Source organism: Kogia breviceps, chromosome 2, assembly GCF_026419965.1.
Source record: "Kogia breviceps isolate mKogBre1 chromosome 2, mKogBre1 haplotype 1, whole genome shotgun sequence".
In the NCBI taxonomy this organism is placed as follows: Eukaryota; Metazoa; Chordata; class Mammalia; order Artiodactyla; family Physeteridae; genus Kogia; species Kogia breviceps.
Window position 1 is genome coordinate 188,985,317 of NC_081311.1, and position 27,041 is coordinate 189,012,357.

General features: G+C 36.1%; 1 protein-coding gene across 4 annotated transcripts in view; it reads left to right on the forward strand.

Annotated features, from left to right (window-relative positions):
* Positions 1-6,126: 6,126 nt before the first annotated feature.
* Positions 6,127-27,041, forward strand: part of NYAP2 (neuronal tyrosine-phosphorylated phosphoinositide-3-kinase adaptor 2) — a 423,148-nt gene continuing 402,233 nt past the window's right edge. For 2 of the 4 annotated variants that reach the window (XM_067027008.1, XM_067027007.1), the window contains exons 1-3: positions 6,127-6,707; positions 7,008-7,485; positions 15,658-15,895. In XM_067027008.1, the coding sequence (XP_066883109.1) occupies positions 15,675-15,895 (221 nt within the window). In that variant the 5' untranslated portion in view covers positions 6,127-6,707; positions 7,008-7,485; positions 15,658-15,674. Of the gene's footprint in view, positions 6,708-6,831; positions 7,486-15,657; positions 15,896-27,041 lie in introns of those variants that run through there. The other 2 variants (XM_059052009.2, XM_067027010.1) reach the window with 2 other exon arrangements.

A 27,041-nucleotide genomic window follows, 5' to 3' on the forward strand; every position in this document is an offset into this window, starting at 1 on the left:
AGATTAATTAATTTAAGTTTCATAGTAAATTTATGACTTTGCACTAATATGATGGTCATTTTTTAGATCAAGAAACTGAGGCAGGGATACGTTTTGTAGCTTGACCATTGTCAGGCTGTTAGGATATAGGGGTGAATAGTACTCCAGCCCAATGATTCCTTCAAAGAGCTAATGCTCTTGCCCTCCTTACTGTACCCACATTCACATAAGTGAATATAGATCTATATCATAGTTTTAATACTTTCATCGTAATTTATTTTTCAATCTCCTACTGTGGAATATGTAAAAAGTTTTCAAATGTCTACTATTACACACTATAAAAGACTGAAACATAGTTTTGTACACTTATCATGTCATGAAAGTAGAATTATTATTTGAAAGACTGTGCTCATTAAAAAAATTAAAACTATCAGTTTTCCCTTCATTTGGTTGCATACATTCACATAACTGTCCATTTCTCCACATGTTTACCAGCATGGGAAATTACATAAAACATTAGACCTATTTGTTATTTTAATTTGGATTTTGTTATTACTGAGGTTAACATGCTTTTCCATATTTATTTGTCATTTCAAATTCTTGTTTTCTGAATGACCCATTCCTATCTTTTATTCTTGTTTTGTACTGTGGTGTTTATATGTTGCTTATATGTAAATTTTTCTTTTTTTTGGTTTTTACTAATATAAGAGGAATGTGTATCTGCTTAGCTATCACATGTGTTGCAAATAATTTCCCCATTTTACACTTAAATGAAAACTTTATTTATAATCTTTTCCCATTTAAATATCTTATATTTTTATGTATTAAATTCTCTGGTTGTCACTTAATAGTTTCTAGCTTTGATGTTAGATTGGTCATCTCCACCCCAAGATCATATTAAACTTTCAGTAAATTAATGTTTTCATATGCAAATATTTCAAAGGAAGTTCTAGAGCTGCATTATCTAATATGGTAGCCACTACCCACAAGTAAATTTTAAATTTAAATTAATTAAAATAAAATTTAAAATTTATTTCCTCAGTTTCACTAGCCACACAAGTTCTCAATAGCCATGTGTAGCTCATGGCTATCATTTTTGACAGTGCATCCTAGGAATTTTTATTGGACATTGCTTTGCAACATTAATTTGCACACCGATCATCTAGGAATGTGTTAAAATGCAGCTCCTGACTCAGATGGTAGGAAGAAACCTGAGTTTCCCATATTTAACAAGCCCCAGAGGATGCTGAAACTGCAGGTTCTTGGACCACACTTACATTAGCAAAAGATTAGATTTATTTTGCAAACAATCATAAAAAAGTTTTTATGTGCATATGTATGCATTTCTCTCTTTACTTAATTGTATTACTTATTGATATGCAATGCCATATTTATCACATGCTAAATACACATATATGCTTTTCCTGGACTTTCTAATCTCTTCTATTGATTCACAGTCAATTCCTGTCAAATACTACAATAAAATGAATTTAGCTTTGCAGAATGTTTTAATATTTAGTCAAGAAAATATCTATCAAAGGATCTATTGGCTTTTCAAATTCCACTAAACATCATATTTCATTTAAATTACATTACATTCACTTTGAAGTCAATTTAGTAAGAAGTAATTATTTACAAAATTGATTCTTTCTATTCCAGAAGGAATATCTCTCTTTTTTTTTTTTTTTTTTTTCTCATGTCTTCTATGTCTCTGTTATGGACTGAATGTTTGTGGCAGCCCAGAATTCATGTTGAGACTCTAATTCCCCAAAGTGATGGGATTTGGAAGTGGGCCTTTGGGAGGTTATTAGGTTTAGATGAGGTCATGAGGGTGGGGCCCCCATGATAACATTAGTGTCCTTATAAGAAGAGGAAGACAGACCAGAGCTCTCACTCTGTCTGCCCTGTGAGGACACAGAAAGAGGGTGGCTGTCTTCAAGCCAGAGAAAGGGCTCTCACTATAAACTGAATCTACTAGCACCTTGACCTTGGACTTCTCAGCTTCTGGAAGAGTGAAATGTAAATGTCTGTTGTTTAATTTCGCTATAGCAGCCTAAGTTGTCTAAGAGAGTCTCTCAGAAAAATTTTGTTTTCTCTAAATATAGCCCTTATGTTTGTATATTCAGTTGACCTACTTATGAAGGTCAACTTATCTCATTATTTCTAGTCAGTTTCAAACTGGTTATTTTTGATTTTTCAGGTAGAAAAGTATGGAGCCTCTTTTGAAATATATTTTCCCTCCTCAAATATTTGAGTTTTAGAGTGGCTAATTTTGTTTTGTAATTTTGATATAAAATTTTTTAAAAGAGAATTTTATGTTCAGTACATAGGTACTTTTGAATTTTCTACTTGTACAGGCCATGCCATCATTTAAGATCTGGAGCATGCATTCAATAAATCCCTGATGCTGTCCAGGTGCAATCAATGTCCAGGTGCACTCAATGTCCTGGGGTCCTGGAAGTAGAAAAGAAGGATCCCACTCTTTCAGTAATCTCAACTAGCACACTTGGAGAATGAAATAGGCATGTTTGGCAGAATATGAAAAAATCTTATAGCTTTACTTTTTATTGGTGGGGTATTTATTGATGGAGAATTTCATAACATAGAGAATGAGCATCAGGTTTTGACTGTGATAAGTCAGGACAGACTACCAGGCCATGATAGACCTGATTTTTGAATCTTGATTAAAAATTCATACAAAGAAAGGAGATGGTTGATTGGAGTAGGAGTGCCTTTTTTGTTAGAATATGTAGATTCATTTTTAGCAATTTAAAAAATAATATTTGAGTACAGAGATAAATACATTTTTTATAAATGTAAAATCTTCTGAAATCTTCACTGGAAAATGTCTGCTGGACAAAACAAAAGAGAGATGTCTGGATCAATTCCTAAGTTTCCTGCCATGGGAATTCCCATTTATTGACAATCCCTTCACAGTACAAATGTAGTTTTTGTGTATGTTGTTAGACAATACATCTTTTTTTTTTTCCCCAGTTACTCAGTATTCTGGATCCTGGAGCACCATATTGTTATCCACTGCCCCATGTTTTCTAAATCATATGTACGACTTCTGTTGAAATCTATATTTTTGCATAGGCAAAAATCATGAGGAACATATGGTTCTCATTCTACCAAGACTTTCATTTAAGGCTATTACCAGAATGCTTAGAAATCCTGATTGGATGGTAAGGAGATTAGCTTTTTCCCTAGTGGAATAATTTCATTATAACAAAGGTGTCATCTCCTTAAGCTAAATGTGGAAAGAATAATAGAAAAATTACAGATCATGGAAAAAACTAGAAAGGCTTTATTATAAATTATGACATGACTTCAGAGAGTACCTTTTGATAGATTTAAATAAACCCCTTAAAATTTAGGTAGCTAGATCGCTCAGTTTCAATTCTCACTTTTCTCATTTGCATCACTTTTATACAAAAATCACTCCCCACCATCTGGCTGATTTACAGACTAAGAAGCATTTTCAGGACTCTGACTCTCCTGGTCTATCTGAGTTCACAGAGGGGACCTGTTTAACCCCAAGAGCATCAACTCTGTTAGTCAGTATATTATAATAGAAAGAGACAAAGTTCCCTGAATTAAGAACTTTAAAAGAAATAAGTCAGGAGACATTTCGATGACCGGTTTCCTATTGACATAGGAACCATATATGTAGTTTATGAAGATGTTTATGAAGGAATAAACCAACATATAACTATAATTTGAGCTTAATTACCTCTATACTTTTATTCTTAGTATAAGAATTTTCAACTTTAATTTTGTCCAATGCATTTTTCTTTGGATATTACTAAAACAAGTAGAAATTACTTTTACATTTGGTTCTATGATTATTTGAAAGTATAGACCCTTTTCTGTTTCATTCAGTGAGATTTAAAGAAGTAGTTCTTGGGACCTTCTAGGCACCAACTTTCAAATGTGCCATAAAAACTGATACACTAATATGTCTCCAGAGAAGAAATTGCCTGATCAATAGACTCTGTGGCCTTGAGTGAGGAGAGAATGGGATTGGGAAGATGGGGTTGATATAATGTGTTGTTTCTCAAGCCCTGTACTGTGAAAAGAAGAGGAAAAAAGGAAGGAAGGAAGAAGGAAGGAAGAAAAGGAGGAAGGAAGGAAGGACGGACGGAAGGAAGGAAGGAAGGAAGGAAAAGGGAGGGAGACAACAATAATCACAAATTTTCCTGAATATCAAATTTAGGAAGATATTAAATTTAATGGACCACACATTATTATAAATATGTTCTCCCCATTCTGGAGGGATAAAAAATCTCTTTAGCTTTTGAAATTTTTGTGGTAAAAAAATGTTGGTTCTTTTTATAGTTAGCAACCATATGTCAGTGTCTCCTTACTTTATTTTAAATTATCCTGCTGCATGAAATCAAGGTGACTGAGAACCACTTTATTGGCCAAAGATGCACAATCAGCTCAGTGACCTTAGATCCTAGTCCCAATGAGCCGATGGGTGTGAGGCCTGAAACAGGTCAGTGTACCTACCTGGGGATTAATTTTCTCACATGTAGAAGTGGACTTTACACCAGTGTCTATTCAAACTCTTTATAGCTGAAAAATTTAGCCTCCCCTTATTTGATAAAATTGTCAGTCATGATAAAATATTTCCACTTCCCCAAACGTCTGTCATGTAATTTCTTTACAGAGAATCTTTTCTGCTTTTTGTCCTGTGCTGAAAGACAACTTCTGTAAGGACACTTGACTATTACTAGTGATACACTACTAAACCTCTTGATCACAACATGGTGGTTGTTACTAGCTGGTAAGCGTCACTTGAGGCACTTTTCTACAATGTGCTAAGTTTTTACAATGTTCATAAGACAGGGGTGGGAGGGGAAGAGAGATAAAAAGAGAGAGATGGCCTCTTCTCTTTCCCAATTATATTTCTCTTCCTTCTTTTCATCTGTCTAATCTTCCAGAGTGCTTTAAACAGATGTCCTTTTCCAAACACAAAGTAGATGCACAAAAAGCAGGAAATAAATTACTTCTGTGATTCACTTTAGGAATGCACTCTAGGACATGTGAAAACAGGAAGTTTTATAGTAATGTAATGTGCCAATTTCATTTTGCCACAGATACTTACAAGTTTAAAAAAAATGTAAAATCATACTACATTCCCAGATGGCACTTAAAAATCAGGAAGATGAACTTAAGTTTATTATTTTTTCATGGTCTGTTGATATGTGAAAAATTGCATTCAGAACACATTTTTCTAAGAAATTAGTTATGAATTTAGATGTTTAGGATAACCCTTGGGAAAATCAGCTTTTGAGTGAAGGTAATTTACAGTAAGAGTTATTGGAAAAGAATGTGACGGGATAAAATCTACAGGTCGCTATTGAATAATAAGCTCATTTTCCCCCCTTAAAATTAATATTTTAACCCCAATGAAGCAGAAACGTTTTGCCTATTGTTACTTTTACTGTAGTATATGAACGTACACATTAAAATGTGTAATCTACATTAATCTACTTTGTTACAGTTTTTACTCTGAGGAAAAGCAGGTTAGATAAAAACTTAGGACTTGTATATGTGTGTGTATCTGTGTATATGCACGCATATAAGTTTGTGTATATATATATATACACACAAAAAATATGTATATAGGTTGTATTATATAACATGATGTGTATATATGTATATAACATGGTATGTATATATTCAGTAGAATATTAAGACATGTATGAGGGGAGTTCTTAGTATATGTAGGAAATAAGATGACTTTAAATAATTTCAACAGTGATTCTATAGGAGTTAGTGACACACATGCAATGGTTAATTCACATTTTATTTTTGTTAAAAAACATAACGTGCAAGAGGAAGGAGATCTGGGGATGTATGTATATGTATAGCTGATTCATTTTGTTATACAGCAGAAACTAACGCACCATTGTAAAGCTATTATACTCCAAGAAAGATGTTAAGAAAAAAATAATAAAATAAAATAAACATTAAAAAATAAAAACACATACACACAAAAATAACGTGCACTCCAAGTGAAACCTTAATTACACATAGGCGTGTGCTGTGCGTGTTCCTTCTAACTGGGCTAGTTTTTTTCTCATGCCATGGGAGCAGGTGGCATGAAGCTGTTTTGATGAGGTTAAAAGGCTCCTCCCCTCTTTCCCCAAGCAGCAGCCCGAAGAACGTCAGCAGTAATTGTGTGCCTGGCTCGGCTATGCAGGGAGGGTGGAAGCAAAATTGATATCAAATAAGGATATCAAACTGAGATCTGAATGTTCCGTTTAAGTTGTTGCTCATTTTCATTAGCCATGCCAGGGGTGAAAGCTTATGACTTAAACATCCTCGGTAGTAAGAACATTTATTTTTGATGGATTTATATTCGTCTTCTCCATAAAGGCTGAATTAGTGTTGTAGTGGCTATAAATGAAGGGGTTTCTTTATCCTCTTCCCATTTTATTATTTACTAATCAGACTTCAGCTCAGATAGATAAAAGAGAGAGGTTCTGTTGCCTAGATGTGAGGCCTTTAATGAGGATGGGAGGCCCCAGGGAGCCGAAATCTGAAGTAGAACGATGCTGCTTTCGGGTTTCTTGTCATTTCTTCAGTTGCTTCTCCTCTCTTTTCCAATGGGCCTAGTGAGCGGGAACTATCCAAGGTGCTAGAACGCTGGCAGCTTTGCCGTTCAATGCAGACGGATTGCAGAAACAGACAAGAAAGATTACTGCTTATTTCAGAAGGTAGGTTCTTTGTTTCAGAATCCCTGATTAATCAGCAGCAGCATCAACAGACTAAGGCAGCTGGAGAGGAGAGAGAGAAGCAGGAAGGGAGGGAGTCAGGGGCAGGGAGGGAGGGGAGAGAGAGAGTATGAGAGAGAGAGAGAGCTGGTTGTCACGGGGGAGGGACGATGCCACAAGCTAGGCTGCTCCAAACCTTCTGTATGTAAGTGGCAATGAGAAAGAGCATCTTTTTTGGCTGAAAAGAGACATGTAGAAAGGATGTTTCTGATTTTTTGTTTTCATTTATTTTTGTCTTCACAGAATATCATCCATGAGGCAACTTAGCCAGCCTGGGTGATTGCTTCGAGTCTTGTAATTTAGCAAAGTGGGTAAAATTATTCAATTTCTTCCCTGCTGGACCTAGAAGGAGAGGAGCTGTGTGTTCATCCCCACCCATTAGCTATGCCTTCTTTTCTCTGAATGTCGATTTAAGGAAGCAAGCACCTGTCTTCTGCCACCGCATCTTCCTAGCAAACTTTAAAGGCCATTTTATCTGATAGGAAGAACATCAAGAATGCTCTGATCTCTAGTGATGAAGAATCTGGGAGTGGACACTTTTCCCATCCAGGTATAATGCACTTTAATTGAAGAAAAACTGAGCTGAGCTACAAGTCTATTTCTTATGGTGCTGGATTACTCCTACAGAACTGCCCTGAGATCAGCCGCGGGAGAGGGCTCTGACAGACACAAGTCACCTTCTGCATATTGCACTTAGCTGTCCCTGGGGACTTAAATTTTGGTATGTATCTCCTTTTTCAGATTCTCTAAGCATGCTAATTGAATCCAGCACTAAATAGATCAAGCAATCTGGTTATGAAATGGAGTGGATTTTAGCTGGGAATACTTAATGCTGAAGTTTGCATGTCTTATTAGGTGGAGCAGAAAGAAAGGCACAGAGAAGGCGACCAGGGCTTTAATGAGCCTCAGGCTATTTTGTACCCTCTTACCCACTTAGTTATATCACCACAGAAATGGTTAAACTAGATTTTCATTGGTGCAATAAGCTATGTTGAATTATTAAAAGCATTGAAAATATTTTCCAAGGTATTAATTAGCATTCACGTGGTGCATGCTAGAGCTATTTATCTGCTATTCCATACCATAAATATTTTACAACAGCCTCTTAACACGTTTGTGTCAGCCAAGTTTTGTGTTCTAAAAGAAAGAAAGAAAGAAAGAAAGAAAGAAAGAAAGAAAGAAAGAAAGAAAGAAAGAAAAGAAAAGGCACAGTACCAAATAATAAAAATCCAAACTATCAGACATACACCAAAGCTGAAACTGCTTCTTCCTAACTGATTAGACATAAACCTCTTTGAGAATTATTTGTTTTAATACCACGCAATATCAGAAATTTCACTATTCTCATCACAATAAATATTTTCTATAGAACTTTAGGTGGACTTGTTTTACTTGGGACACACACTTATTTTGTTGGGGTGTCTCCAACTCTAATTTTTCCAACTATTGGCAAATGTTAAATACAAGAAGTGTAGATATTTCCTATCTGGGAGAACTATTACTATGATAATATTGTTCATTATCATTAGGAAAATTTAAAGTTGTTTTAGTATCATAGAACTGGAATATTTTTCTAAATATAGTCCAACAATAAGAAAACCCAGTGGAACAGCTACCAAGATATAGTTTTGGTCATTTTACATGCAAGAATTTATAACCAAGTAGTGTGGATTAATGACTGTAGAACATAAGGGGAAATTAACTTCTCTCCTAATTCTTCACATTTTAGACAATGCTTCAACTTATTTTCTATATAGTCAAGTGGTAAACAAATTAATATGAGAAAATGTGAGCCACAAATGCCAAATTTTTCTCCCCCTGTGGAAAGAACAACATATGTTTGCCAACTCAGCAAAGGAAGGGACTCTGTGAAGGACATTGACAGTTTAGAAAATCAGTAAAAACAGACCTGAGGAAAAAATACTACAACTTCACAAGGAAATATAGAGAAGCCCAAGGACTTGGAACATCTGTAAAGTTTAGAGAGAGAAGTGTAAAAATCCTAGAGACAGGAAGGTTGGCTATTGTTTAAAAAAATAAATAAGTCATCACTTCCCAATTCAATTAGATGGTTTCTATTGTAGATCTAGTCAGCAGTTATTATACTGACTATATGTACTTTGCAAATACTGCCTTGTAAGTATCTGGAAACATTTGGCCAAAGGCTCAGAAAAGTACCTCAGCTATTGACATTTTGTGTGAGTCCCTAATATTAGTGAAATATGCAGTCTTTAGACCATGGGCAAATAGCACCATGACAACCTAGAAGTTTGGGGGAAGTATCTGATTTATGGTGCTCTACATTAACGTGATCTATGCCCATGTTAACCATTTTGGGAAAGGAGATAGTGGAGAAAAACTCACTACAAAGTAATCTACAAAGTAATCTGCTTTCTGAGAAAAAAGCAATCAGTATCTTTGTCGTCACTTCAACAAGCTGTCTTGGTTTTAACTCTAACATTTCCCATTTTGGGCAGAACAACTGCATTTGAATGACAGTGGAATGAAAAAATAAGGATGATCATTTGTGGGGTTGAGGGTAGGATTTCAAGCATAATCAAAGTGAATTACTGGACTTATTTTTGACACATTATAAGATTTGATCAGAAAACCAATTTTGACATGGTTTGCATGGGTTATGGAGTGAAGCCAGGCAATCTACTCTGTCGACTTGGTCCTGCGTGAAGTCAGCAAATTTTAGGTATTAATTTGCATACATATTTTACATATGTATATGAAGCCTGATTATTTAAGTACTTATTTTTTCAAATTGATTTGAGTACATATGAAAAATGTAAAAGATCCTTTTCTCTTGCTGAACAAAAAATATAGTCAAAATTGCCTTGGGAAACTTTTATTTGGATGAATAGATACTACTGGGCAAAATAGGATTCTCTCTCTCAGAGAAGATGCAATGATTGGAGTGGGAGGGAAAATCAAATTTTAATAACTCAAATTCAAATAACTTCCTCACAGTGTTAAGACAGCTGTGGTTTGAAAACCTAAGAAACAAATAAGGGGTGGGCACTAGAAAACTTTCCCATATGCAAATAAAGTGAAAAACATAAATGTGAAATGAAAGCAAAATGTCTCAGCTTTCCACCATGAAATTTATTCCCTCGTATGTATTTGTTTTTTCCCGGTTAACACAAATAGCATTACAATAACGGTAGAAAATAAACTCTATCTTATTCTAGCTACAACATTATCATATGGGGTTAACTGTGACCTAAAATTTAAGAAGCTTCTTACAGAACTTTAAGAATTGGGGAGCAGTTCTCTCCCAAACATATGCTTTTTCTTCCTCTACCTCTCAGTGTATGTGGAAAATACCTGAATTAGTAGAGTTTTCACAGCTTTATATCTTAGAAAAGCAAAGTTTTAGATGGAGAACAGCTCCATTTCAGAAATTCTGAGTAAACACTTTAAGAAGAGAAAAAAGAACCAGCACTCATGAGGGCCAGTGGACTAATTCACTAAGGTGATGCTGTTATACTAGAACTCGGCTTTGGGTAAATGGCGATAAATGGCCCACAGGAAGATTCCGCCTGAGAAGTCAGTGTACACGTCCACTGGAGCCAGAGCGGTTGATGTCACAATGCATGAAATTACACTAAAGGAGGAATCTGTTCTGACTTATAAGAAAAGAAAAATTATTTAACATATATGAAAAGATGGCATGCTTGATATTTATCTGACTCTTTTTGTACATTTTTTTCTTTCAAAAACAGCCTGGAATTAATCAAAAGCCCTCTAGACTATGGGGGAACCCAGTCCTGACACCAGTTAGTGCCACATTAAATATCCTCTGGTAAATTGAGACCATACAAAATGTATTTCTTAATTTACAAAGGGAATAACCCATGTACGTGTATGATCTTAAAGTTTTTGCATATACTTATATCTCAGGAATGTACCTCAATTTTTTTTGGCTTTAACACTTAAAGTTATGTAGTGTCTCAGCTTCTTGAGTTCCTTGGATGCAAGCAGTGGCTACAGAGAGCAAAAAGGGCGATTTTTTATGTGTCTAGGGATTCCATTTGGATAGCCTTATGTATATTTCTGCTCTGCATATATATGTAATAGATAGTTTTATTTCAGTGGAAATAATTGTAAAGTGATGTAGTTATTTTCAGTTCTAGGTTCAGCATTGGTAAGGTAGAGTGATGATTTTACACAAAAGAAAATAAGGAAATGATTAACTCAAATAAAAGATAAAATGCTTCATGTCTTAAATACGACCTGAATCCTACCAGTTTAACTTGGTGCATTTTAGCTGAGTAGAGTGAAATTTCAAATTTTGAGAAGTCTCACAATATTATACAAAGTAATCTTTATAAAGGGTGTGGTCAATAGGAAATAAATAACAAATGTGAAAGAAAAACACAAAATAAAGCTGAGCAATTAACCACCCAGTTGTATTTAAACCAACATCTGTAGCTTTTATTAGAATGGAATGATTCTACAGTAGTCCAAAAATTAAACAAAAGCAGTCTCTTATAAATGCAAAATACAGCAATACAGGAAAGGCATAAAGTGAAGACTTGAAGTTATCTGTGATTTGTACGGGAATTCTGATCTCCCTATCTTAGATGCTTTCCCAGGAGAGTCCTTGACACAAATTTTAAATGTTGACCGTAACATCCAAGGAAAAGAACACATACACAAAAATCTCCTGTTATTGGAATCAACGCCTTGCATTCCACAGAAAATATATCTGCTTTGTGGGTGAAGACAATGGATGCCAGCTTTCAGCCAGTGCTCTAGGGGGGGCTAAAATGTCTAATTTGTTTTCAGCAAAAATGTCTGCAGACACATAGTTCAAATAAAGGGGATGCCTGGAGAAATGCAAAAGTTCCCTTCAATCTCACCCGCTCTGTTACAAATGTCCTATGCAATAATTTGTGATCTACTGTGGTACACTCATTAATTAATTAATTAATTGCAATATATCTAAAAATGCTACCTGAAGGAAGTTGCCCATTTGTTTCTTAACTATGTTCTTTTATGATGCCAACTTTGGAATTAGGTGCTGCAAACAAGCTTTTATAAAAGGCTTGCACACAAGATTGTCGTTCAAGGTCTAGAAATGATCTTGATTTAATATCCAATAATCAAAATGCAGCCAAATATTTAGTGATAAGGAATGTATCTGATTCAATATCTGTCTTAGCCATAAATATAAATTTCTGAAGGGCAGATTTAAGATCATACTTGTCTGTGGATTCTCACTGCATGGGAATGGTAGAAGTTGTAATGATATAAGTACTTGTACGAGACTCACTTTTCTTCCGTGAGGCCAGGAATCCATTCATAGTCCAGTTACCTGAGAAACATCCTTGGGCTTGGAAGGGTGGAGTACAAGTGTTTGAGAGATGGGATGCACATCTTGGTTCTTATGTCCCAAAGCCCTTATTTTCTAGATTTGAAAAATGGGACAGAATGGATAAGTGGTTTAACATGCATTTAATTAGTGAACAAATCTGTTAACCATTTTCATGGCCTCTTTTTGAATACCTGTGATTAAGGAAATTGAACAATAAACATTCTACTCTATTATGTTTCAAAGTAAAACTATGCTTATCGAGGAGTTATTACAAACCGTAATCTTCACCACAGTTAAGAATTGTGAAAATCATCTAATAGTAATGTTAGTGACTAATAACTATGGTCACAATTATTGAACAATTACATACATTTTCTAACTGAATCTTCACAATAGCGTAAATATGATTTTAAAACTGTTGAGACTAAAGCTTAAAGAGGTTGATTAACTTGCACAAAGTCATAGATCTAGGGATGCTTTAGTTTAGGATTTTTAGGCCATTATGGTCAATTCCCCAACTGTATGCCCTTCAAGACTGCCTCACTTTCCCCCTACATTACAAACTACCTTTTACATGTGGACAAGGAAGCAAAAAAGTATGATACTTAGACATTGGTAGGGCCCAAGTCTATTTTTTTATTTTTATTTTTGAAGACTAGATATAACTGTTAAAAAGTGTTCTTTGTTCATCCTCAAAAATGGTGAACATAACCATGACAAACTAGTGAATGCCAACATTGCCAAATGAACCCGTGCCCTTGTCACACTGTATTGTGAATATTTATTTATTGTGTTCTTTCACTGCAGTGTGAATGTCTAGAGGGACATAATTCTGCCTTTATCAGTGCCTAGTTCATAATATGTGCTCAAGAAATACTTGCATAAATAAATGATTGTAGAAACAATTATCCTCTAGAATTGGATGACAAAAGCATGTTCACCAACATCCAATTTTCATTGCTCTGAAGTTTTACCAGATTTTGTGGTTGATTTTCATCCCCCAAGTTTTCATCTCAACTTAAAGAATCTTATAATATGACTCTCCATGGTATACATATTTTATGATTTATTATTTAATATTTTATCAGAATAAACATAATTTAAAGTTCAGGAACTTTGAAAGACCACTTAGGGAGATAATCAATTTTCAGAGGTACGCAATTAACCTTGCTAATATTTGGAATATATAAACTGTGTGAAGAATCACTGGTGTCATCCGGATGGGGAGGAAAACTTAAGGGAAGAAATAAAAATCTTTGGGTAATGCCTTACGCAGTGGGAAATAGACAATTTGGCTCCAGGGCAGTGTGGGAGTGATCATCTTCCTTCCTGAGGCATTCTCTTTAGAATCCTTGTAACACTGACTTGGCTTGCTTAACTATGGTAGAATTAATTTCCATAAGGTTATGCAGATCTTTTTTTACCTAAGCACACCTAGTGCTGTAGTCTTTGGTAGAAGTGAATTCCCAATAATACGAATGCTTTAGCTGTTTGAGAATCATGTTGTATTTCCCCCCCAAATTACAATCATTTGTAGTAGCAATTTTTTATTCCTATGTGTGTTCACCACTTCAGCATCTAATCTGATAGGCTGATAATGAAATACAATTTATTACGTTAGATAGTTAGAATTAAAAGTCCATTTCATTTGCCAGCCCATTATGGCTTAAAACCAAACCAAACATAAGAAAACAACATAACAGAAAATCATGAGTCAACAAACCACTCATCTATGTAGTTTCAACAATTTCTTACAGATTGAGGAATAAATCCTTAAATTCAGACTGGGCTTCAAGTAACATATGGATTGACTGGCAGCTGAAATGCTAATAAACTCTGATAAGAACTGAAGTTTCCATAGCTACGATCCAGGTTATGGAACATGATTATTCTTATAAAAAAATCAGAATGAAAATGATTTATAATAGTAAAAATGAAGGTCTAGGACTTCTACATTAAAAAGCTGGGCTGATATTTTAAAAATATATGTCTTTCTGAGCCTTTTGAAGAAAGTAAAAGATGTAAAGGTAATTTATAATTTTTAAATTGCCAGTGTTTTCTCTTTTTTAATTGATTTTGCTTTGCCACAGTGAATATGCAATTGAGGACAATAAGCATTATTAAGCTAGATGGGTAAAATACTCTTGTATGTAATTAATTAAACTTCAGTTCTACTTTTGATTGATTAAAACACAATTTTTCTATCCCCGACTTCATTTATTTCTATGATTCTTTGGATTCCTCTACTTCAAGGCATGCTGACTTTTATAGCCTGCAGGTTATTTATCCACCCATCCATCTATACATATATACACATTTTATATTATTATTCCTGCCAATAATATTAGCTAACTTTATTAAGTATACTTTTACTATAGTTGAACTTTATGCTAAGTTCTCTACAGTCATCACCTCTCATAATCTTCATATCAGCAGGATGTGGGTGCTATTATTTACAGCATTTTATAGGTGAGCTTTGCAAGTCCTATGTTCCTGTTTTTGTTTTGATTTGACTTTGGCTTTCAGTATTCCTCTCTGTGGCTCAGGTTTTTAAACCTCATGTAGCAAGGATCATCATAATTGCCACTACTTGAATTACCAGACTGGTAAGGATTAACGTGGTCCTGGTGACCTGTGATATTTGAGTTACAGCAAGAAGCCATTACGGAGCACCATTTCGGAAAATAGCGGAGAGTCAAAAAGAGATTATTTCTAAGACAAATGTTATTAGAAATGTGTATTTCCTTGATTACTGCTATATTTTGCATGAATTATTCAGATTCATAAATCTTAATTTTAAATTGCAAAGAAAACACACAATAAGAAAGTTCATTCCAGGACTTCCCTGGTAGTGCAGTGGTTAAGAATCCGCCTGCCAATGCAGGGGACACGGGTTTGAGCCCTGGTTTGGGAAGATCTCTCGTGCCACGGAGCAACTAAGCCCGTGCGCCACAACTACTGAGCCTGCACTCTAGATCCTACGAGCCACAGCTATGAAGCCCGCATGCCTAGAGACAGTGTTCCGCAACAAGAGAAGCCCGCGCAAAGCAGTGAAGAAAGCCCATGCGTGGCGACGAAGACCCAGTGCAGCCAAATTAAATAAATAAGTAAATTTATTTAAAAAAAAATGTTCATTCCAAATAATTACATCATTTTATTTGAAATTGAACAGAAATGTCTTTGCAGTAATCAAAAAAATGAACCTTGGTTCTACTGTATCTTATTAGTATATGAACACATTTTTGAGAAGAAAAATCATGACCCTGTTTATATAAACTTACGCTTTTCTTCCCCCAGATATTTGCACCCTCACATCACCTTTCAGCGCGAGAGCTTTAGCCTTTGATTAGCTACTTTTGGTGCTTTGAAGAAGTGTTTGCTACCCAGGCAACATTCATTGAATATTAACTTTAAATACTCTGACTGTAATTTGTAATGAGACATTTTCTCCAAGTAGATCCCGCCATAATCATTGGAGTTTGGGGCTGACAAGATGTTAAGAGAATAAGCAGCACCTTGCTTTTATCCACATCTTTGATGAAGGTAAAATGTGTTCTCATCCCACAGGAAGTGTTCCTTTTCACATGAAATCCTCCAGGATGATGAGTTCTAATCCTGAGGAAGACCCTCTGGACACATTTCTCCAGTATATTGAGGATATGGGGATGAAGGCCTACGACGGATTGGTTATTCAGAATGCATCAGACATTGCTCGAGAAAATGATCGCTTGAGAAATGAAACAAACCTGGCCTACTTGAAGGAAAAGAATGAAAAACGCCGAAGACAAGAAGAAGCAATAAAACGGTAAGTATAAATGAAAGTGTTCTGAGTTTTGCACACCTCAGGGTATCTGTGAGTTCTGCAGAGGCTGTGATGCTGTCACCTGGTCAAGAAGGGGTTTGTCAGAGTTAGACTTGAGGAGACAAAGTGAAAATGTCTTCTCAACTATGATGAAAACACAACACACCCTACTGACAGGACACTTACCCTAGTTAACAAAGTTGTTTACTTTTGTGTCGTGAGTATGGAGACGCAGACGGGGTGGGGAAAGAATTCAGTTTCCTCTAAATAAAAGTTCATACTGAACAATCTCTCAATAAAAGATTAAGGGAGCACACACTTTAATATTTAATGAAAATCCCCACATTTAATGGTCTTTGTATCCTTAGAAGAGAGTTACCATCTTCCTAGATTATGAAAAGACTTGTCAATAATTAGACTTATGTGAGTTTCTGAAGTGGAATACTCAGCGTGTGCCCTCTGTGTAGAATTCTGTGGCTATTACATCTCTTGTCTGATACTAAGTGCCCCTGGTTTGTTGAAATGAAATGATTTTATGCTGCAAAAACCTACCTGCTACAAGCAAATGAGCCCCGATTGCAGCCTCCAAATGGAGGCTAAGTTCCCTAGCATGCTGAGGCCAAAGTAAGGATACACATCTTTTGATTTTTCCAAAAAATGTTTCAATATTTTCTGAGTGTATGTGTTGCAGAGTTACAGGTAGAGATATGTGTTTGATGGAGTCCCACTTCTTCAGTGGAGTCCATTTACTAAGTGCAAAGAGGCAGAATTTAGGAAATTAATCCATCAATTGCCTGGATAACCTAATGGTAATAGTAAGCTATTTTGATAGTCAGTTGGTGGATTTTTCATCTAATCTGGAATTAATCCATTTGCCTACTCTCTGTGAACATTATGATATGAAGGAAAGGAACATATTCTTTTAAGGTAAATTATTGATTCTTATAAAGAAGCTAGGTAAGGAGGCACTATTCCAATCATTTAATGGCAAACAACTCTGTATGAGAGGGTGGGAAGGAAGAGAGAGAAAGAGGGTGAGAGATTTGGAAATTTTGTACAAGATTAGTTGAAAGAGTGTAATCTTTTTTCTCTGTACTATTCAAATGGAAATCTATTCTATTACCAGGTATATAAAGATTTGTAAAATGGTATGCTTGATAAACATGTTGATAATTGCAGATGTTATTTTGAGATGTTACTTTTTATTTCTACCTAATTTTAGTTGGTATCACAGGTTCCTTTCTAGGATGCACTAAGTGCCCTTTCTTAGAACAACTTTTTTTTTTCTGCTAAGTACCTCTGATGAACTTTTTTTTTAAACCAAGATGTATTTTTTTAATACATTTATTTATTTTATTTATTTATTTTTGGCTGCATTGGGTCTTCGGGCAAGCACGAGCTACTCTTCTTTGTGGCGCCCACGGGCTTCTCATTGCTGTGGCTTCACTCATTACGGAGCTCTGGCTCTAGAGCACAGGCTCAGTAGTTGTGGCATGTGGGCTTAGTTGCTCTGAGGCATTTGAGATCTTCCCAGACCAGGGGTCGAACCCATGTCCCTTTCATTGGCAGGCAGATTCTTAACCACTGCACCACCAGGGAAGCCCTGAACTTCTATATGTATGTAAACATTTTAATTTACTTTTGTGAGTCTAAGGTTTCTGAAACTCAAAACAAAAAGTTTATCCTACGTGATTTCTAAAATAACTTCATCTCTAAAATCTAAAGTTTCCCAATCTTGCCAGTAAACATAATTCACTCTTTTCTCTAAGCATAGAGACAGAATTGTTTGCTGAATAGTTCTATTAGATTGTACAGAGCAACCCAGGGTTCTTATCACTGTATTATTAGCTTCTGTGTTTTATCAACAACATCACAAAGTTTCTATCTAAAGATCCATAGATATTAAGGAAGTAAAAATGACACATTTTAAGTGGTCAAGTGTTCAAAGGGACATAACCAACAATTCCAAGAAGTCAAAAGTCCTGGGGACAGGGGCTGGAATTTAGGTGGGTGGAGACACAGCAAAAGCCTGACATTGCATAGTAAATGAGGTCCAGGAAATTCAGTTAAGTAAACTTTGTGTTAGTTCCTGCTACATTAACAAAGCAATATTTTCTAGAATTATATTATAAGCCATAAACATAAAGATAGTTCAGATCACACATTGAATTGAAAAAGTCCCAAACAATCTGGACAATTTTGCTTCCGCATCACACTGTCAACACAATATAAAACTGTAGTCTAGCCCTGCTTAAGAACAGAGTAAGGGCAGGGGAAGTCACCCACCCTGTGTGTGTGCGTGTGTGGGGTGTGTGTGTGTGTGTGTGTGTGTGTGTGTGTGTGTGTGTATGTTTAATTAATGTTGATGTCTTGTTTGAAACAGTTATTCTGAGTATGAGTGTTCTTTCTTGTATCAAATAAGTAAAGATTCAAAGAAGGGAGAAAAAAGGTACTTGTCAGCTTTATTTTTTAATAAATTTATTTATTTATTGGCCGTGTTGCATCTTTGTTGCTGCACACTGGCTTTCTCTAGTTGCTGATAGTGGGGGTCACTCTTCGTTGTGGTGCGTGGGTTTCTCATTGTGGTGAGCATGGGACCCAGGCGCGCGGGCCTCTGAAGTTGTGGCACACGGGCTCAGTAGTTGTGGCTCTGGGCTCTAGAGCACAGGCTCAGTAGTTACAGTGCACGGGCCTAGTTGCTCCGTGGCATGTGGGATGTGGGATCTTTCTGGACCAGGGCTCGAACCCATGTCCCTTGCATTGGCAGGCAGATTCTTAACCACTGTGCCACCAGAGAAATCCCTACCTGTCTGTTTTAAATTAGCAGTTTATCTTTCTATAATCAGATTAGGAGGAAAATGAAGAACCCACTGGTAGCAGGAAGAAGCAAGAGCCTTCTAGGATCTGGCATTTGATGAGATAGATGTTCAATTTCTGTGCACTTTCATTGTTTCCATGGCAGAACATAAGCCAGAGATGTGGGAGTAGGTATGCCTCAAGCCAGCTTACCCTTAAGGTTCCATAGCAATGTTGTTTGTAAGGCTGTTGTTGCCACAGTAGTTGGTGTTACCCACAGGAGAGTTATAAATGTGTGTACTTTATGTCACAGTGACCTAGTGACGGTGGCATTTTAGATGATGAAATATTAAGAATTTGTTAGTTGATGTGGGTAGAGTTGAAGAATAAACCAACTTCCCAGGCATGGGGACACCAACTAGAGGTCAACAGACTGCCAGGTCATAGTAAAATGAGCTGATGTTCAAGTTGAATTCTGACCCCACCTATGAAATAAAGGGTCAGGCATAGAGGCTTTAATCCTGGAAGCAAGAAATAATGCTGAACCAGTGAGCTAGATAGGGCATCTCTCACCTGAGGTCAAGGTGATTAGAGACGAAGAGCAAACAATGCACACAATATGTGACATGGTTGCTGATGTTCAAGTTACAATGTAAGTTTCATGAGAAGAATGACTACTTGTATATACAGTTCTTAGAACAGAATCTGAAGCCAACTTATTGTTCAATAAACAACTTGTTGTTAAGTGTATTCATTCATTGGTGAAATATTCATTGCAACCATACTGAGTGCCAGGAAATGTTCTAGACATTTATGAGACAGCAATGAACAGAACAAAGCTCCTGGTTATAAAATAACTATATACTAAGAGAAGGGTGAAAGAGAGGCAACATGAAAGAAATAAGTATAAATAAATATATATGATAGGTGGTAATAAATTTTTACACTGTAAAATAAACCAGGGTGAGGGCAATAAGAATAGAGGCCAGGGAAGACCTCTGAAATCCAACAACATCTGAGCAGAGACATTAGACATTGGGAGCCTGTTGCTAGAGACAGGAGCCACATGACTGTCTGGGGAAGAGAATTCTTGACAGAGGAAACAGCAAGTTTGATGTGTTCCAAGAAGGGAAGGTGTCGTGTAGTGACCAAGCAAAGATTGGAAGGGGTGTAAGTTCGACTAGTAGTGGGGCCACCAGGTAATGTAGAGCATTATAAGTTCATGTTTTACTGTAAAAGAAAAAAAAAATATTCATTGAAGATTTCTTGAGCAGAGGTATGGCATGCCCTAACTGCCCTTTTTATCAAGGATTACTCTGCTTTCTATGTGTTGAACAGATGGACAGGGCATAGTTGGATGCAGGGAATTCAGAGAGAAAGCTTTTGCAGTAATTCAAGTGAGAGATGATGGTAGTTTGGACCAGGGTGGTACTAGTAAATGTGGCATAAAATGCTAAAATTTGGGTCACCAGTACAATTTTCTAATTGATGATACATAGAAGTTGACTAAGAGAAAGGAATTGAAGATGGCTCTCAAGTTTGTTTCGTGCTGTTCTTGTTCTGTTGTTGTTATGTTATATTTCGTTTTTCCTGAAACAACTAGAAGAATGCTGCTTCCACTTAATGAAATGGTAAAGACCAAAACAGGAGTAAATTTAGTTTAAATGATGAGGGAATGGGAGTTCAACTTTCTTTTTTTTTTTTTTTTTTTTTTTTTTTTTGCGGTATGCGGGCCTCTCACTGTTGTGGCCTCTCCCGTTGCGGAGCACAGGCTCCGGACGCACAGGCCTAGCGGCCATGGCTCACGGGCTTAGTTGCTCCGCGGCATGTGGGATCTTCCCGGACCAGGGCACGAACCCGTGTCTCCTGCATCGGCAGGCAGATTCTCAACCACTGCGCCACCAGGGAAGCCCGGAGTTCAGCTTTCGTAAGCCAGTGCTTGGAGCACTTTTAGATATTCAAGTGGAGAATTCTGGATAGACAGTTGGATCCAGGGCTCATGGTGGAGATCAAAACTGGAGGTTTTAATATGAGAGTCATATATTTTTTACAATCATGAGCCTAGTTAAGGATCCCTAGGACCTAAACTTAGATAGAGAGGATAAAAGCACACAGGACTGTTCCTTGGGACACCTAATTGTTTACATGACAGGAACAGTAGAAGAATCCAGTAAGAACAGCTAGTGGGATAAGAGAAGAATCACCAAGGTGGGTGTTGCCTCAGAGTGAAATGACAAAAGTGATTAAAGAAGAGAGAGAGATTTTACTGGTAGATCAAATATATTGAATCCTGAGGATAGAACAATGTCTTTTACTACATTGGTGTTGTTGACAAGAACAGTTTTGGTGGAGGTCTGGGGACAAAACGCAGTGGAGTCATGTTCACAAGAGGATGCGAAAAGAGGAATTGAAACAAGGAAGAGAGGAATAGAGAACTATTTTAGGAACTTTCGAGGTTAAAGAAAATTCACAAATATGGAGAGTAATTGAAGGGGGAAGAGAGGTCTATAGTATTCTGTTTTTTCTGGTTTTTCCCTTTAAGCAGAGAGAAAACTAGCTTATCTGAAATTCTCATATGAAAGATTACAGTAGAAAGGGAAAAGTTAACGACTTAGGAGAGGGAAAGAAAAATTACTGTGATTATGTCCTTGAGTAGGTGGGAAAGGATGGGATCTCAAGTACTTAAGATAGAAGTGTTCAGCCACGATGAACAGGAGACTGAGCGATGAATGAACGGATGACGAGTTCTGTGTGACGGCCTAATACCTGGCTCCTCAAACACCATTTTATTGTTGTGCCATAGGTATCACACATGCTAGGAACTGAAAGACGTAGTATGTATCTTGCTATCAGTAACTCCTCCCCACTCTTTCCTACACTCTTTCCCCCAAATGTTTTCTGGAATCCTAATTTAAAGTACAAGTATCTTTGGAAGAGAAAAAATACTAGTAAAATCTCCAAAATTTTGAGACTTCTCAGATGACTTTCTTTTTTGTTTATTTGTTGTTGTTGTTGTTGTTGTTTATTGAAGTATAGTTGATTTACAATGTTTCAGGTGTACAGCAAAGTGAATATATATATATAATTTTTCACATTCTTTTCCTTTATACATTATTATAAAATATTGAATATAGTTCTCTGTGCTCTACAGTAGGTCCTTGTTGTTTATCTATTTTATATATAGTAGTGTGTATCTGTTAATCCCGAATTCCTAGTTTATCCCTCCCCTCCTTTCCCCTTTAGCAACTATAAGTTTGTTTTCAGTCTGTGAGTCTGTTCCTGTTTTGTAAATAAGTTCATTTGTATCATTGTTTTTTAGATTCCACATATAAGTGATATCATAGGACATTTATCTTTCTCTGTCTGGCTTACTTCACTTAGTATTATGATCTCTAGGTCCATCCATGTTGCCCAGATGACTTTCTTTTACAAAAGCAGGGCCCATGCACAGTGTGAGGACATACATAGAAGTCTCTGGATGTTGTCATGGGAAGAGTTGGAGAGAGAAACATGAAAGGAGCCAAAAATGTCATGATTGGGCAGCAGGATGAGACTAAAGTCCTTTGGGTGGGGCTAGCTGCAGATATCTCAAGTTATTCCATCTCAGTACCCATTGAAATGTTCAAATTTAATTTTTATTTTGTTCATACGGTGACCAGTATTCTGGGATTCTGACAATTTAAAACTAAAATAAATTTTAAATATTATATAGAATATTCTCACAGTACATTTTTAGAATTGCTTCAACAATGTTCCTAATAGGAAGTGTATTTTTAAAATTTTTGAAAATTCCCTAACAGGATTCTGGTCACACAGGAATTCTGAGGTTCCAGAGATGGCGACCAAAGCAGAATACCCACATCTAAATTTCACACATAATTTAATACTTTTAACATGCAATTTATGTCAAGTTGTAGAGAAAATTCAACATGACATTAATGAACACAGTCTAATCAATTAAAATTCTTTATCACGTCTGCTGAATGCCTTCTTTAATATATACTATGATTTAATATATAGGATATAAATGCTGAAAAATCTAAAGATGGAGCGTGTTTGACCTTGAAAAGGCATTGATGATAATTCTCTGTGAAATATGCCAGTTGCAATTTCAGAAATGTGCAGACTGCCAGGGATTGCTTAAAAAATGGAAATAGGATTTCATATGATTGACCTTTTAGATCACATATGTGCTGAAATGCCTTTTGTGTTGAAGCTGGAAAGCTTAAAACACTGAGCTCTTTGAAAAGGAATACCCTCATCACATTCGCAGTGTTCTAAGTCACTTAAGCTTTCTGAGCCCAATTCCTTATTTTTAAACTAACTTGAGTCCTTTGTCACTACTAACTTTCTTGTACCTTCACTTCCATTTCTCAGATGGGATTTTACTGAAAAGTCTTATTGGGTGAAACATTTCAAATAAATAAAAAGTGATACTATTTGTTAGTACTTTTCTTAACAGCTCCAAATAACATTTGGTGAGAAAGAAAGAGAGATAGACTCAAAGGCGAAAAGTTAATGGAGAATGAAAAAATATTTCAGTAGCTCATCATTTCTGCTATTTAAAATTCTAATGGTTTTCTGCAGGCACTGTTAAATGAGATTTTATTTTTTATTAAAAAGCCTATTAGGAAACAAACATGCAAAACCTACAGTTTCAAAGGAGTGAGATCACTTGAGATGGGCTACAAAACCCTAGTTTGTCATGTGTGTGGGTGAAGAGGGATGTTTAAGACACAGAGATGATAGGTGTATTGAACCGTTGACACACATAGGCACTAGCCATTAAGAAGGAGGCAACTGACCAATGAGAACAGTCTGGTTACAAACAACCTGTAAGGCAGTACCTGTGTGTACCTGTGAACATAAGTCTGCTTTGGGGATTCACTCTTTACAGGAAACATCTTGTTTAGGACATTCAGTAAGGATATTCACTGAGGAAGAGGGGCAGTAAAAGATCACCTGGTATACCAAACGATGCATGCTTAAGTTTGAGGCTTCCTTCCCTTCATGTGAATTTTTCTATCTGGATTCTGGAGCTAGTCCCTGCATTGTCTCATTTTACTATTAGCCACAGTATTTTGAAAACAACATAGGACATATCCCTTAAGTAAAAAGCAACAAGAAAATGTGTTCCCAGTACATGCCTTTCTGAGTATTTTTTCTATTGTAGAAAGAGGTTGAATTTTTTTTTTCTAATAAAACAAATGCTACATTAGTAAAATTCTCCCAAACATTGCAAGTCCGGAAGACAGCTCTGGACTTTAGCAAAGTGGTTCTGACACAAAGGACTACTTAAGCTGATTAGGAATGTCTCTATTCCCTGTGGATGCCCTCAAGGGATCTATATGAGGTTATATTTCCTGTTTAAAAGTGACAGTCAGAAATGGAATTAGATTAGTTACAGCTCCTTTAAAAACATACATGCATTTGTATATTAGGATATATACTTGGAAGTTATTTAAATTTGAAGGTTTCAGTATCTCTGTTAGTCAAAGAGAAACAAAGCACCAGGAAAGTTCATCCTTTAGACGATACAGAAAAAAAAAAGTAAAAATTAAAAAAAAAATTGCTTTCCCTTTACTAAAGCATTGTTACTTAAGAAGCAAATGATTCTGATACCAAAGTTTAGAATTGGTTAATAGTTTAAATAATTACCCAAAGACGTAATTACATTGAGAGCTCTTATTAGAGAAATATTAACAGTTACATAAATCCTATTTAGATAGTTATGGCTTCTGGAATCATACTCATGATTTGTGACAGACTTTATGGAAATAGGGAGCATTTACTGAAGTACATTTTAGCGAGCGATATATCCGTTCAGTGCAACGTGAATAGCTACTTTGGTCACGAATAGGTAATCTCACTGGGTTTGATTTAATTGCAGGTATGTAGAAAAATGAGATGCTCTATTTGTGTATGAAAATGGATGTTCATTTTGTTCAGGGGAAGTGAGGACCGTTAAATGAAACAGGGTTCAGAAACTTTCCGAAATCCTCTACAGCTAGCTTAGAATATTTCGAAATACTCTACAGCCAGCTCTATCTCCTATGCTTAGAGCATAGGGAACAAACCCCCAAAGCCCTCAGCCATACTCCTATCTAGAATGAAACCCAAATCTGCAGCATGTCAGGGTCTTGCTGGAATGAATCAGCTGATCTGATCTGATGTGAATTTCTGACCTAATTTTGCTGTAGGACTCAGGGCTCAGGCAGAGGAAACAAGGTTAATGTGTTGATAAGGGGGTGAGATTAAACAGCAGAGAGTATCTTAACAACCCTCTCTAATTTCAGCTTTCTCTTGTGTTTGTGATTAACTCCAATCACTTTTCTATTAATCATTTCAGAGGACCACAAGCTGCTTTGCTTATTTTGTTGTTGTTGCTAAAATTGTGCATCCAGATTTCTTTTTTCAAAGCTAAATAAGATATCCAGACATTGGAGTAATTTTCATTAGAATACCAAATGCATGGGGAGATTTTTATTCATAGGACCATATGATTAGAGGAGAGAATTCAATAATTTGCCTTGTTCATCCCTCACTGCTCTATATTGAGCCAGAAGCCAAATCTACAAGGCTGATCCTAAATGAATAGATATATTTAAAATGTTCTATTTTTTTTCAGTGCTGGAGGGGAAAGTTAATATTAATGAGCATATATCTAATGATACCACTTATGCTCATTAATATTAACTTTCCCTACTTAGCCTAAGGACACCGCATTTGTCCATTTTGGCTGTTATGCCAGTTCACTTTGTAAGTCAAAATGGTGTCTATCCTGCTGGGCTCCTGTTTTCTGTAAGGGTCACCCCAGTCTTAAGAGGATTTATACAAACATCAGCATTCGTCTATTTACAATTCACATTACATGTATATTTGTAATAGATGTGATTTTAGGTTTTTCACTCCATCACCTGCCAAGGCAATTAGAGGTCACATTAAGAGGGACCTTTAATGGCTTGTGTTAAGGTAAGCCTTTATTCTTCCCACATACCTTCTTGAGAGCTATTTATACTTCTGGTTGTTTCAACTTTAATTACATCTGGGACCTAGCACTCACTTTACATTTTAAGAAGCTCAGTGTCTATTCTGTATCTGAAATAAATAGACAGATGTTAGCAAGAGGAGGGGCTTTTTAGAACACAATCCCATGTGAGACTGTCAGTCAGCCTGAGAATTAAGCTCTTCTTACGCTGAGGAAATCACAGCAAGGGTGAACCTTCCAAACATCCAAACCTGTGGCGACCTGAATCATTGAAAAGAAACCCATTGGAAAATTTAAGGTACTCTTTCTTTCAGAAGTAGTGTTAAGTATTTATAGATGGTTATAGATTAATGAGGCAATAGTTTTTAGTCTAGGGGTCTAGGACTGTTTCTTCATACTCTTCAGCCTATCAGAGGATATTCTCAATCTTTAAGTAAGCGTGGCCTTTGGAAAAGGTTTAAAAACCCAGATAAGGAAAAGAAATTATTATTGAGCAAGGATATGAGTGAGGGGATTTTTTTTAGCAACTAAAAATGCAATATAGCTTAGAGAACATGTCTAATGTAACAAATGATATGGCTAGAGCAGAGGCTGAGCATGTTAATAAAATAGCTTGAAGGCTTCTGTCCAACTTTGACATAGCCTGAAGAAAACATCTTCATTATAAATGTATGGATCACCTTGAAATTAACTTTAATCATGAATTGATAGACAGAAAATCAAGCCCCTCTCCCAAAATGAATCTCTGCATGAAACACATGCCTCTAGAGTTATTCTCAATAACATTCATATTTGGAAATACAGGCCAGAATATTCATGCCCATGCTAGAATATGAATATAACTAGTCTGCCAGGAAGCAGAGGGAGAAAAAAATTTTTTTTAAATAAGAGCACTTTCATTAAGATGTACAAGGAAGCTGTTTTAAAAATAAAAATACCAGCATTTAAAATCCATTATTTTAACTAGTAAATTGCATTTTAGTCTTTGACTTGGGACTAAGTATACCACTCAGCATAACCTGATGTTTGAATAAGAAATGAAGTGGTTCAGCAGTGAAGAAGAGCTTCACAAAGAAGACTTGTTAATTTTCTGTTAGGGTGATGTTTTATATGGGTTGCATGGATAATTTGTTTCTATATAAAGTTTTCCATTAAGCATTTATTGAACATGTATTATAGGTCAGGCATAGTTCTAGGTGCTTGGGATAAAGCAGTGAACAAAACAGTGAAATAAATAAATAAATAAATAAAAGCTTGCCCTCATGGGATTTACAATCTGGTGTGGGTGGGGTGAGGAAGACAGACAATAAACAAGTAGAGTAGAGAGCAAGTTAAGATGCAACATGTTCTATGAAGAAAATGAAA